At 35.9% G+C, this 13,085-nt stretch overlaps 2 protein-coding genes across 6 annotated transcripts in view; one reads left to right on the top strand and one right to left on the bottom strand.

The window, feature by feature from the left end:
- igldcp (Ig-like domain-containing protein) overlaps window positions 1-3,448 on the top strand; it is a 40,411-nt gene extending 36,963 nt beyond the window's left edge. For 3 of the 4 annotated variants that reach the window (XM_079824150.1, XM_079824149.1, XM_079824152.1), the window contains 5 exons: window positions 146-186; window positions 261-608; window positions 880-1,152; window positions 2,116-2,166; window positions 2,281-3,447. In XM_079824150.1, the coding sequence (XP_079680276.1) occupies window positions 146-186; window positions 261-608; window positions 880-1,152; window positions 2,116-2,166; window positions 2,281-2,357 (790 nt within the window). In that variant the 3' untranslated portion in view covers window positions 2,358-3,447. Of the gene's footprint in view, window positions 1-145; window positions 187-260; window positions 609-879; window positions 1,153-2,115; window positions 2,167-2,280 lie in introns of all 4 variants that reach the window. The other variant, XM_079824151.1, reaches the window with a different exon arrangement.
- Window positions 3,449-4,737: 1,289 nt separating this feature from the next.
- On the bottom strand, window positions 4,738-9,917 carry plin2 (perilipin 2). Of its 2 annotated transcripts, none has more exons than XM_079824343.1 (8): window positions 9,553-9,917; window positions 9,132-9,183; window positions 8,699-8,894; window positions 8,529-8,611; window positions 8,173-8,437; window positions 7,035-7,156; window positions 5,524-5,655; window positions 4,738-5,397 (listed from the first exon to the last, which is right to left on the bottom strand). In XM_079824343.1, exons 2-8 carry the CDS (start codon window positions 9,159-9,161, stop codon window positions 4,993-4,995), a joined length of 1,233 nt encoding a protein of 410 aa, XP_079680469.1. In that variant the 5' UTR covers window positions 9,162-9,183; window positions 9,553-9,917; the 3' UTR covers window positions 4,738-4,992. The 2 variants fall into 2 exon arrangements, with proteins under 2 accessions (XP_079680469.1, XP_079680470.1); XM_079824344.1 differs by having other exon boundaries at window positions 9,144-9,183; window positions 9,553-9,870.
- Window positions 9,918-13,085: the final 3,168 nt, after the last annotated feature.

Raw genomic sequence — 13,085 nt, 5'->3', positions numbered from 1 at the left:
TAAGAAAAGCTTGCCAGAACGTTTTGAGAACGTTCCCTGTTGGCTGCGATCAGTCGTAACGTTCAATCTCTTGTTAATATCCATTAGATAATGGTTCAAGGGAATTTAAGTCTCTGTTATTATAACATATGACGTTTCTTCACAGGGTTTCGGCCTTTCTAATGCTATGGCTTCTCATTTGTGCTGGTAAGTAGACAATGACAAAAGCATTTTGATTATAAGCATTTTTGCCTTTTTCATATAATAATGTATCCCTATAGGCTCCTCTCCCCTCTCAGTGGCCGTCTACACCTCATCAAGGGTTGGTCTGCCGGCTGTGCTGCCGTGTACTGTGGCATCACTGCTGGACTCTGCTCACACGCCTCACATTCAGTGGCAGACCATAAGAGATTCAGTGTTTGAGCGAATGGGAGGGGAGCTGTTTCAAGGAGAGGCCTACGTAGACCGGGCGGATGTGCCTGAGGAAATGCTTATGAGGGGAAACTGCTCTCTGTTCTTGCGGGATGTCAGATTCAGCGATGCAGGCATTTACGAAAGTTACCTGGTGGTTGGTGAATCAAGTATCAAGAACCGAATTTTTATTCAGAGTGTCCAACTTGCAGTTATTGGTGAGAGCTTAATACTTTTCCACTGAAACACACCTCACTGTACAAAGTGTATCAAAGGCAAAATATTGGAAAATACAAAAGAGAAAATAACAGTTTTAAAGGAACATCCCATGTTCAGTACAAGTTAAGCTCAATTGACATCACATGTGATGTAATATATGTATTACCATACTTTTATATTATTTTGAGAAAAATTTGAGACATTTCAAATGGGGCCAATCCGTAAATGTCAAAATACTCACTCCATCTGGCTTGTATCTTCTCATGGTAGATCACAAGACCATTAAGTCTGTGAAGACTGGAGCAGACCTGATCCTGGATCTGTACACGCATCAAGCTGAGCAAGTGATTTTTCAAAACAGTATTAATGACACCAGCTGGGCAGTCCTGTGGGAAAGAGGTGCAGACATAAGAAATAAAGGTTATCCAAAAGAGAGAGACGACAAGTTGATTTTTAGGAGGGTTACGGCCAGCAGTGCCGGAACATACAAAGTTCTAGACATGCAGGGTTTGGCACTCAGCACGGTGAAAGTCGAGGTTACAGGTATGTAACTTTTGTTGAGTACAGTTCTTTAAAGGTTCTTTATTGCCTTCCAAGAAGAACATTTAACATCCATAGAACCTTTCCATTTCACAAAAGATTATTTAGATTATTAAAACGTTCTTCACATGAAGAAAATCTCACTCTCATGTCGTTCCAAACATGTAAGAATTTTGTGCCGTGTAGCACGAGAATGAAACTCATTGGTTCTTGAGGAAGCTCAAACGTGCTGTGTAGCACGAGAATGAAATGGTAAATGGACTGCATTTATATAGCGCTTTTAACAGACCTACGGCCATCCAAAGCGCTTTACATTTTTGCCTCACATTCACCCATTCATACACCAACGGCGGTGTCAGCCAGCTTGTCGGGAGCAGCTGGGGTTAGGTGTCTTGCTCATGGACACCTCGGCACTTGGTCAGGTGGAACCGGGGATCAAACCACCAACCTTCCAGTTTGTAGACATTCTACATGAACCACTGAGCCACTGCCGCCCCTCATGAACCTCATTGGTTCTTGCAGAAGCTCAAACGCGCTATTGACGGGTTTAACACGATGACGGATAGAGATGGGTCGTTGCCTGTCGATCACGCCTCTTCTGGTCTGATTGGTTGAAGGACTATCCAATTGCGTACAGAGTCATTTAATTTATGCTCATTTATCACGCCTCTTGTGCAGTAGAAAATACAGAGCAAACTCCCCAGACTAATGTTCAATCTTAAATTGAGCTTGGTCTGGTGATAGCCAGACAACAAAAACATCGTAATTTTGTTTCGAAGATGAACAAAAGTCTTACAGGTTTGGAACGACATGGGGGTGAGTAATTAATGAAAGAATTTAAATTTTTGGATGAACTGTCCCTTTAAGAACTGTTCACTGATTTATTATGAGTGTATATGAGTATGAGTGTTTACCTGTTAAGGCGTTACAACACTGTGTTAATCTCAGTCTTTTTCTTAATTGTAGAACCTGTGCTCGCCAAAGAAACAGATGCTCTGCAAATACATTCTGCATTAGGTGAGCTCAACACGTTACTTGACTGAATTAAACATACCTTGATTAGAAAGGATGAAATTCCTGTTTCTGACCCTTTTGTTCTTTATTTCTTTCTTTCACTCTCACTCACTTTAGGTAAAGCTACAATGAATATGCCTCCTGTAAGCCTCATTACTCTTTTCCTCTCATTTCATCTAATGTTTTTCAAATGAATCGATTGTTCTGATTTTAATTGTTAAACGGCGACACTTTACAATAAGGTCCCATGAGTTAACATTATTTAATGCATTCAATAACATCAACTAACAATGAGCAATGCATTTGTTTCAATATTTATTCATCCTTGTTAACATTCTGTTCATTCTTAGTTCATATTAGATCGGGTCCATTAAATAATATTACAACTTTTTATTTGAATAATGTATTCGTAAATGATGAATAGATGCAGTTAAAACTGTTAGTTCATGTTAACTGCTGTAGCTAATTAATATTAACAAATGGAACCTTATTGTAAACCATTTTAATTGTGAGAAACGTGTTGTTTTACAGACGGTACTTTATAAGTCTATTATTCTCTGTCTTGCCATTATGAAAGCCCACTTAACTAAATATGAAGTAATGTGTGATTACCTGAAACCTCTGTGTGGATACTTTTGTAGTGGTTCTTCTACTCTACTCAATTGTTAAATAAAGAGAGAATTAATATAAATCTAGCAACATGTATAATATATAAAAGAATATTTATGCAATGCCTGAATCTTCTTGTGCTTAATATGTAGGGTAAATGTCAACACTGTTGTCAGTATTCTGTATTTTGTTTAATGTATTTATGTTTTCCGTACATTTTTTTCTATTGGGACAGTGAGAATTAAACAATTACTTCAACAATTTAAAATCTTGAATTGCACCAACAACACGGTTTGTTAAACAACATTTGTCCATTGGCTCAACACATTATTTCAGATTGAGCCCATGTTAACAGACGGTTGCCACAATTGATCAAATTCAATTCACAGAAATTCAATTAGGCCTATTGAACAATTTAAATGTGACCAGTCGCTAGACAATTTTAAGTTTTATGATGATTTGAGTTGAAGTATGATACTAGAATTAGGTTAAAACTGCACTGTAAAAAATTGTTTCATGATTTATTTCAACTTTGTATCATTTGTCAAATCAACGTAGATAATTAATTTGGTTCAGATAGCATAACATTTTGAGTTTCTGTTTATTAAACCAATCTCCATTGTTGTATTAACTCACATTTTTAATTTCGATGAAGTAAAACATTTTTTTTTAAGTTAAACCAACAATATTTTTTTACTGTATTACAGGCCACCTTTTGAACTGCCAGCTATTATACATAATATCTACAGCAATCCCATATCCTGTTTTTGAAGGTGACTGAAAGTAAAGTAAAAAAATAATCTTGTAATGAAATGTTTTGTGATGCAGTGGGGAATGTGCCACTTTTTATTAGAGCGCCATCTAGCGGCACATACATCTCCCCCCCCCCCCCCCCCCCCCTAAATTAAACGTTCTTCTTGGTATTATTTTGAATAAAAGAGCGCTATCCTTGGTGAAGATTATATAGTCCATCCATACATCCATCTTCCTAGCGTTATTCCCACTCATTTGCAGGCTCCGCTTCACACACATTTGATTTGGAACAGGTTTTACGCCGGATGCTGAGAGTGCTGGAAAACATTCACACTCCCCCCACAGCAATTTTAGCACATCCAATCCACCTAACCTGCATGTTTTTGGACTGTGAGGGAAACCGGAGCGAGACAAGGAGAACATGCAAACGCCACACAGAAAAGACTCCTGGCTCAGCCGAGGCTCGGGATCTTCTTGCTGTGAGGCGATAGTTCTCTGAGCCACCGTGTGGGTGAAGATGATTGTACCGGTAAAGTATGCCTAATGGTTTATTAGATTGCAAACAAACTAATTATGAGACTTGGATCTTTGACTAGTAAATGATGATTGGTTTGTTGTTTAATTGTCCTAAAAGCAAATCATAATAGCTCTGTTTCATAAGAGTTCGGAGGTCATTCTCAAGAGTTCTCTGCATATCGGTCTCTGATGCCAGATCTGAAAAGATGAAATCCGACATGATGCAAACAAGGTTATCCACCTTAACACTTTTATTATTCCATCAAATGAATAGCATAAGAGGTATCTGAAAATGAAGATTCAAGAAGACAATGGCCTTAAAAACTTAAGTAAATCCACAAAATAATGATTAAAGACCAAATGAATCTTAACCATTTTGTGGATCTAAAACCAAATGTCCATTAAACCATGAAGTGTTCTATAAAACGTTCAGTACAGTGTATATAAATATTTATCTGATAGAAAATTACACATAGAACCACCAATCAGTCAAGACAATCCGATTTGCTTATTTAAATCATAGCACTGTATGACTGCACCCTTGCTATATTTAAGATGCTTAGTGGATCTATTATGACATTTTAATCTAATTTATCTAGAATATTTTTTCATACAAATTCCTACAGCAAAATGTAAATAAAAATACTATTGTCGAAGTGAAATTCCCATCCTCGAAACAACACACACCACAAAAAATAATATTGTAAGTGTATTTTTTTATTAGAAATGTACAAAAACAATAAAAAGACAGCAGATTAAATAGTGTGTAAAAGAAACTATTTATGCCTAACTGGATTAGGCATATGCAGGCTTAGAATACTTCAGAAATATTATTCAGGAAAATGTTGTTTATTTAATATGATTGTTCTCACAGAAAATATTTTATTGGCAGGAATGTGTGTTTGTATGTATATTTGTAAGATATAAACAAATGGTTAATATTCTGAAATGTCATCGCTCTTCGTTCACTGACTGCATCTCCACTTCAGGCTGAAGGGTCCTTTGTTGGTTAGATTTAGGGCCGTTTGCAGTATTGCGTGCCACGCGTGGGTAAAACGGACCCACCAGCCAATTGAGAGGTGTATTGTTGAGCAGGTAGTCCATGACGTTATCCATAGAATCTCCTATTTTGCTCAGCTGAGATTGACTGATGACGAGTATGGTACTGGACATATCTCCTATGGTGGCGGTCTTTCTGAAGCTGCTGTATACCTCCAAGGCAGAGTGGCTGACAGAGGTGACCTGGACCTGAACGTGCTGAGGGAGACCTTTGAGGCTGGACACCAAGACCAGATATGTGGTCTGGAGTTGCTGGCTGAGGTTGTGGGCAATGGTAAGTGTTAGTGATTCTGTTTGCTGAAAGAAACATTTGCAGAAGAAAAAAATGAGATCCAAGTATTTAACTGAACTTCACGTCTCTAAAAACATGGAATTCAGACTGTATCTTTGAGATCATTTCCAGTTACATGATATCTCGAATACCTCAGCTTCATTGTCTGTGACTGACTCGTTCTCTTCTTGACTCTGAGTCACAGTCTTCCAGCCCATCAGTGAACTCAGTTTCTCATGTAGCTTCTGGTTAGACGTATCGATACTCTTCCGGGTATATTCAATCTAATAAGAAAAGGAAATAACATTAGGATAATAACCATTTCCGCCACATAAGAAAATTTTTTTAATTATAAGAAAAAGTTGGAATTATGACATTAAAGCATAATTATGAGATACTAAGGAATAACTATGAGATAAAAGTCATTTCATTTATGAGATTAAAAGTCAAAATAAAGACATACCAAGTCAAAATAAATGGCTTAAAAAGTCAATGACATTAAACAGTTAAAATTATTGCATCATAAGTCAAAATTATGACTTAAAATTACACAATAATGACATACTAAGTAATAATTATGAGATAAAAAGTCATACTTATGACATACTAAGTAATAATTATTGCATAAAAAGTGAAAATTAAGACATACTTAGTCAAAATAATGGCTTAAAAAGTCAGTGACATTAAACAGTTAAAATTATTGCATCATAAGTCAAAATTCTGACTTAAAAATGTCATAATTATGACATACTAAGTAATAATTATGAGATAAAAAGTCATACTTATGACATACTAATTAATAATCATTGCATAAAAAGTGAAAATTAAGACATACTAAGTCAAAATAAATGGCTTAAAAAGTCAATGACATCAAACAGTTAAAATTATGGCATAAAAAGTCAAAATTCTGACTTAAAAGGTCATAATTAATGACATACAAAGTTATAATTATGAGATCAAAAGTCAAAATTATGACATTAAATTATAATTATGACAAAAGGTGAAAATGAAGACACTTTATAAGATGAAAAGTCATAATTATGACATACTAAATGATAATTGACAAAATATCAAAATAAAGACACTAAGTTCTAATTAATTATGCCTTAAAAAGACGATTATGACAAATACTAAGTCATTTATGCAATGTAAATTCGAAATTCGGACATACTAAGTCTTTTATGAGATGAAAAGTCAAAATTATTACATACTAAATCATAATAAAATTAAAATTAAGAAATACCAGTCAAAATAATGGCGTATTAATAAAGTCTATTATGAGATCAAAAGTAAAATTATAATTATAGCATACCATTTATTTAATTTATAGCATCCTTTTGACTTTTTATCTCATAATTTTGATTATTTTAAAAATAATAATGTTATAATTATGACTGTCATAATTTCTAAACATTTAATTTTTTTGTCACAATTATTACATAAAACTTCAAAACGATGTCTGTCATTAGTGTCTTAATTACAACTTTTTGTCATAATTGTGACCTTTTTTCCCCCAAAATTTTCCATTCATAATGACAGTCACAATTTTGACTTTTTATGTCAAAATTATGACTTATCATGTCATAACTTTGTCTTTTTATCCACAGTGTGGTTTAGCGGCGGAAATCTGGACTCGTTGGCTGCGTTGCATGGCATTACGAACCTTATCTACCGCTCTCTGGTAAGTCCTGTCCTTGACTTTGCTGGAGAGCGACCCCAGTCGCATGTAGTAACTGGGTGCTTCACTGCTATTTTCAAATCCTTCTCTGTTCTTCACTTCACATTCTAAGAGAGATTTTGAAAGGACAACCACAGAAACAGAACAAAGAAGCGATTGTTAGATTTCATAATTTTCCATCTGCATTTTATAAATTAAAATTAGTGAGGCTCTTGAAACAATAATTCATTTCAGATTCCTAATCAACCATCTCGTCGAGATGTGTTTCATGCTGATGTTCCACACATGAATAGGATTAATACTTCTTTTCCAGGAAAACAGAATTCAGGAAAATAATTCCCAGTACTAAATGCAGTCGTTTGATGTATTTGACGCTCATAACGGATATGGATATTCTTTCAATGTAATTTAAAAAGCCATACTTTATAAGAGGCAGGCATATCACAAGACTATCACAAGATATGAGGACTCTTATGTGTGCATATGCAGTTTTCAGAGTGCAAGAGGAAAAAAGGATAGTTCACCAAATAATTGGTCACACTCATGTTCTAATTTCGACTTTCGTCCATACAATGAAAGCATTTTGACCCTATTTACTTGTTCAAAACATATTCCTTTGTGTTGAAAGATGAAAGAAAGTCATACAGGTTTGGAACAATATGAATGAACGTTTTATTTTTGAGGACTGAGTAAGCGGCATGTTTTAAAGTCACCATGAAATCAAAACGGACAATTCTTCATTTTTATGTAATATTTCAGTATTTGTTATAAATGATTTATCTGCGCACATCATTATTGTTTTTAAATGAATGTGCCCTCATAATCTAAAATAACTTCCCTTCCCTCTTGCAGCAACATCTCTTCTCTGATGACATGTTTACTGGCGCGAGGGCGGAGCAACCTGTCACTCACATGAGATCGACCAATGGCAAACCACAACCATCCAATCAATTCCCAATAGACAAATCTATACATTATTTTCTCGCCCTACATTCAGTTTCACTCGGATATACAACACAATAGATTAGAAAAGAGTCCATCTTTTAGAAATTACCCTGAGCAATTGTCCCAATCTAAATATCATCAACATATCCTAGTACCAATAAACATGGTCTATCCTCACCTTTCTCCTCCTCAGTTTCAGGTAAGTACTGCTCCAGCAGAGTCTCAGATGTGCTCAGTGCTGTGTCCACTCTGCTGCTCATCAGTTTGACCGTCCTGCTCTCCATCACCGTTTGGACTCCACCATTAACCACCATCTTGGTCTTTTCTACGCCGTCCTGAACTGCCCCTCGTGTTCGGTCCATCACTTCACCGAGGGACTCTTTGGCCCCGTTCATGGTACCGCTGACAGCATCCTTGGCTCCCGTCACTGCCTCTTTGACAATCTGAAAGAGAAGAATGCATTAGAGCAGCGCTTAAAACTGTGGTACCTCTCTTAAGCTTAACATTTAGACAACACTAAAGTTTACTAAATACCTGATCAGACGCCTTGCGTAGGATCGGCAGAGTCTTCTCGATCTTATCCAGTCCTTTGCACGCCAGGTCATTTGCCTTAGAGACTACAGGGGGACACAATAACTTTTGGTAAAGACATTTTCACACTGTAATCTGCCCTGAACTCAACCGACAAACAACAATGAACTTACTCTGAGGCTCTAGTTTGCCAATGATTGGTAAAGCACCGTACAAAGCAGCCGAGGTTATGGATTTCACACCATTCTCAGCCACCTCACACACAGACTTCAAGTATGGGTAGTTATTCTTGGTGTAGCAGTACACATTTGATACCATGCCATAGGTGGAAATAACCAAGGGAAGGTGAACTATTCGGTCAACCACATTCTAGAAAGGGACGGACAGGGATGAAAAGATTAAGGGACATTCAAACCAACAAACATGTTTATATATATATATATATATATATATATATATATATATATATATATATATATATATATATATATATATATATATATATATATATATATATATATATATATATATATATATATATATATATAAAATTAGTTTTGTTCGAAATTAAAATTAAATTGTATAAATGAGGATTAAATGGCACACCTGGTTACTCACAATGTCCTCAGAAGCCATGTTACTGTAATTAGCAGAAAATCTGCAATAGATCATTCAAACTGTCAGCAAATTCATAGCTAAATTTTCCTTCTACTTCAAACTTTACTAAAACATTATTTAATCCAGTAAATAACATCTCACAGAAACAAAAAGAACACTGAACACAATAAAAGTTCTAATTATCAACAAAAATCATCGTTTTTAGGTGACGTAGTTACGTTACTACATGTATATTTACTATAGTAACAGGAAATTAGCCTATGTATAATAACAGCAATTAACCCTAAACCAAACCCTAACTCTATATAAGTACGTAGTTTATTAATATTACTCAGTAGCCTGCTTATTTGAGTAAGTACAGTGTAACTACGTCACCTTAAAATAAAGTGTAACCAAAAGCATTATTTACCTGTTGTGCTGTCTGAACAAAATTCACAAGCCGCCTCTCAGTTGCTCTAATGCGGATTGAGCGTCTGCTCGGGATTTTATAGGGAGGAATTCTGATGACATACTGTGGCTGACGTCGCGACGAGTGATATAGTCCAAAGGTCGTGTGCTGAGGGGATTTCACTGTACGATAGGAATGACAAAAACCAGCGTACAAAGATCATTCAACGGTTAAGCACAATTTTCTGTGGTAGCCTAGCTCTCAAACGTTTCAGATCCTGTGAGAAACATTCATGGCTTCGTGCTTAAAGTAATCCTTTCGTGTCTTAAACTTGTGACTGGAGCATGTTTTATGAATACTGAAACTAGCATCTGACATATTGCAGCAACTTCCTGTTTTGCTGACCTAATAACAGTAATCTGTGTGAAAGTTCACACACACTGTAGAGTTCAGGTGATGTGGGGCATATAAGTTAATTGAACTATTGTTGCCCTACATGTCAGAAGCTCAAATATAACAGTCATCGCAATTCGCAACAAAGGTCATTCTGAAGATGTGTTCATCTGTCTGACATCATCATCATGGCCCTTACAAAAGATCAAGTATATGTTTAAATATACTTTATGTAGTAAGTATATAATATGAATGTACCCTATGATAAGTATAGGCCTACTTGTAAGTGTAGTGTTTCAATACTAAGGATTAAATAGGCACTTTTTTGTGTATAAAAGTATTAGGAGCATATCCGTTTTCTTTATAAATCAATATTTTCAAACAGTGCAAGTTTAAATAGGCCACAGTAGGCCTATATGTGGGTTTTCAAACTTTATGATGCCAAGGACCCCCAAATATGATGAACCTTTATGTTCCTAAAATCCATCTATTTTGATGTATAAAAAAACTGTTAGATAAAAAGTAAGTGTGACATTAAATACAACATATTGTTTCCCAACTTAAATTGACTATTAATGACTACTAATTCAAGCACTTTCAAAGACCTGTATCTATGTATGTTTATTTTCCAAAACTTTCAATGGCCTTGACAATTTTTTTTTTTTTTCAGATTCACAAACTTTTAAGGATTTCAAGGAACCATGGGAACCCTGCCTCATGTTTATGTAAGATTAACTGTAGGCTATATTACAGTTTGTTAACATTGTATTAGAAACATATTTCCTTTATATGTTTTCATATTTAGCCTACATATGGTTACACAGGGGTGAATTCAGGGTGATTGGGACACTTTTACAAAGTCATCTCAATGGTAAAAAAGTGTCCCAATCACCCTGAATTCACCCCCTATTTAATTTTTTTCTTAAGTTCTATATTCGTTGTGACAAACTTTGTATGTGGTAACTTCAAGTTCCCAGCATGTAGTTCCAAGCTCACAGACACAGCACTATGCATAGGCTACACAAACAGATCATTATACCTATAATTTAAAGGGTTAGTTCAACCAAAAATGAAAATTCTGTCATTAATTACCCACGAAGCAACATGACGCATGTGCGAGAATATGACGTAGCGCCGGCGTTCGGGCATCCAAGGAATTTGCACACTTTAGCCCCATTTTGAGCACTACGCCAAGACCTAAAGCACGATCAATGTAGAATCTTCCTCTGCTTGTAAACAAAACTCCTCGCTTCTGAGTCATGTGTCAGAACGCCGGCTCTACTCTCGCGCATGCGTCGTGGTGCTTTGTGAGTTCACGTCTGAGGCATAGACGGAAGACAAGCACTTGTTGAATAAAGTTGTTATTTAGATTTTTTTTTGCACACAAAAACTATTCTCGTCGCTTCATAAAATTATTGTAGAACAACTGTAGTGAGATGTAACGACGTCTTTAGTACCTTTTATGGGTCTTGAGGGAGGAAATGTCATTGCTGCCAATGGCGGCCTTTCTGAGCCATCAGATTTCAACAAAAATATCTTAATTTGTGTTCCGAAGATGAACAAAAGTCTTACGGGTGTCGAACGACATGAGGGTAAGTAATTAATGACAGAATTTTCATTTTCGGGTGAACTAACCCTTTAATGTAGCCTGGCTCCGCCCTCCTACGTACTTCCGCTCAATTTTCATTTTCCTTCAGTACTCCGTCTGGGACTGCGCAATAGTCTTAGGTTTTCACCAAACAAATTTTTACCGGTCCAATCAGCGAACAGAGAACGTGCGCTAGTTTGAGTTGTAGTTCAGTAATGGCGGTGGAGAAAAAATGCGAGCGAAGCCATTCATTCCGTTGTGGCACCGCTGCCGAATATCCAGAAGTTAAAACCGGAGCAAGAACAATCTTTGCTGAGTTTTGTTGGTGGCCATGATGTTGTGTCCCGGGAAAAGTTTGATTTTCCAGCTCGCTCCATTAGTGGTGAAGGAGTTGGTTGAAGCCCCGGTAATTGTTTCTCGTGGGGTCGGGAGGTATTGTTGTCATTTACAGGGGCTAGTCAGTGATTTTATTGCCGTCCGTCTCCCACCACCCGCGTAAAAATCCCCGGCTGAATGACCTACTGTTTTAGACAAACACCAAGGTCGTGTGGTCATTTAATTGCTGTCCGAATCCACATCTCTTGAGTTTTCAAGAATATATCCCTTCAAAATTCACTGTTTATATCCTGTTTGACCACTGCAGAGCACCGTGCGGTTGCGCTTCGCTGTAATTTGGATGCATTTCTAGACTTGTATTTCTTTAAATGTTGGCAAGTATTTACAAGAGCAATACATTTCATCACGCTCAAAAAATAAAAGGAAGAAAAGCACTTAAACATTTGAATTGGGCTGTTATTTATTCTACGGCAGCATTTATTCTTATCATACCAAGCATATGATATTTTATTTACAGTATCAGGGCTCTCAAGTTTTGAACTGAGTTCAGAGTGAGATTTTGGCGACGGCAGCAGGGGTTTGGGTGGGGGTTCTGATCTGAAAAATGACACTAATTTGTATAAATAAATAAATAAATAATAATATTTGTATTTTATTTAATTTAACATTTCTGTGTGTGTGTGTGTGTGTGTGTGTGTGTGTGTGTGCGTGCGTATAGTATTAGTTCTTGCATTTCTCTATTTCAAAGAAAGATGTCAGGGAAGAGGTAAATTAATAATCCATAATAATTTGGAATATTTTTTTGCAGAATTTACTGTGTTGTAAATATAATTTATTCTGAAGCAATAGTCTCACCAGTGTTCAATCAGATTTGAGATATTTAAATCTGCATATCTTTTTGATATTTTTACCTTTTATGAAGGGCATTTTCCCATAATCTTATTAAATATAGGCTATGCTTCAGTTTTCATTTTATATACTTAAATTTGATCTATTAATAAGACACTGTAGGGCTGTTGTCAATCAAATTAAATAATTTACACTGAAAAATTCTATGAGATTGTTTTAAATATTTTTGAATATAAAATTAAGAATATTTTTGAATATACAATTAAGAAATGTTGGAAAGAAAACACTAAACTAAACCACCAGTAGGTGGCAGAATGTAAACTTTGTTGTTGCGGGAATATCTAAATCTTACCCGGATACAGCAATGCTATTTTCTGATTGGCTGTTC

The sequence above is a fragment of the Gobio gobio genome, assembly GCF_949357685.1.
Source record: "Gobio gobio genome assembly, chromosome: 8".
NCBI lineage: Eukaryota > Metazoa > Chordata > Actinopteri > Cypriniformes > Gobionidae > Gobio > Gobio gobio.
The sequence above is the reverse complement of the archived record's forward strand: the minus strand, read 5'-3'. Positions and strand labels throughout refer to the sequence as shown.

What these genes read in the sequence shown, in the direction of transcription:
- plin2 (XM_079824343.1), bottom strand. Translation starts at nt 9,161, where the DNA reads ATGGCTTCTGAGGACATTGTGAGTAACCAG. An exon ending in TACGCAAGGCGTCTGATCAG is followed by an intron (nt 8,438 to 8,528) that starts GTATTTAGTAAA and finishes CTTCTCTTTCAG; the next exon opens with ATTGTCAAAGAGGCAGTGAC. An exon ending in TGAAACTGAGGAGGAGAAAG is followed by an intron (nt 7,157 to 8,172) that starts GTGAGGATAGAC and finishes AATCTCTCTTAG; the next exon opens with AATGTGAAGTGAAGAACAGA.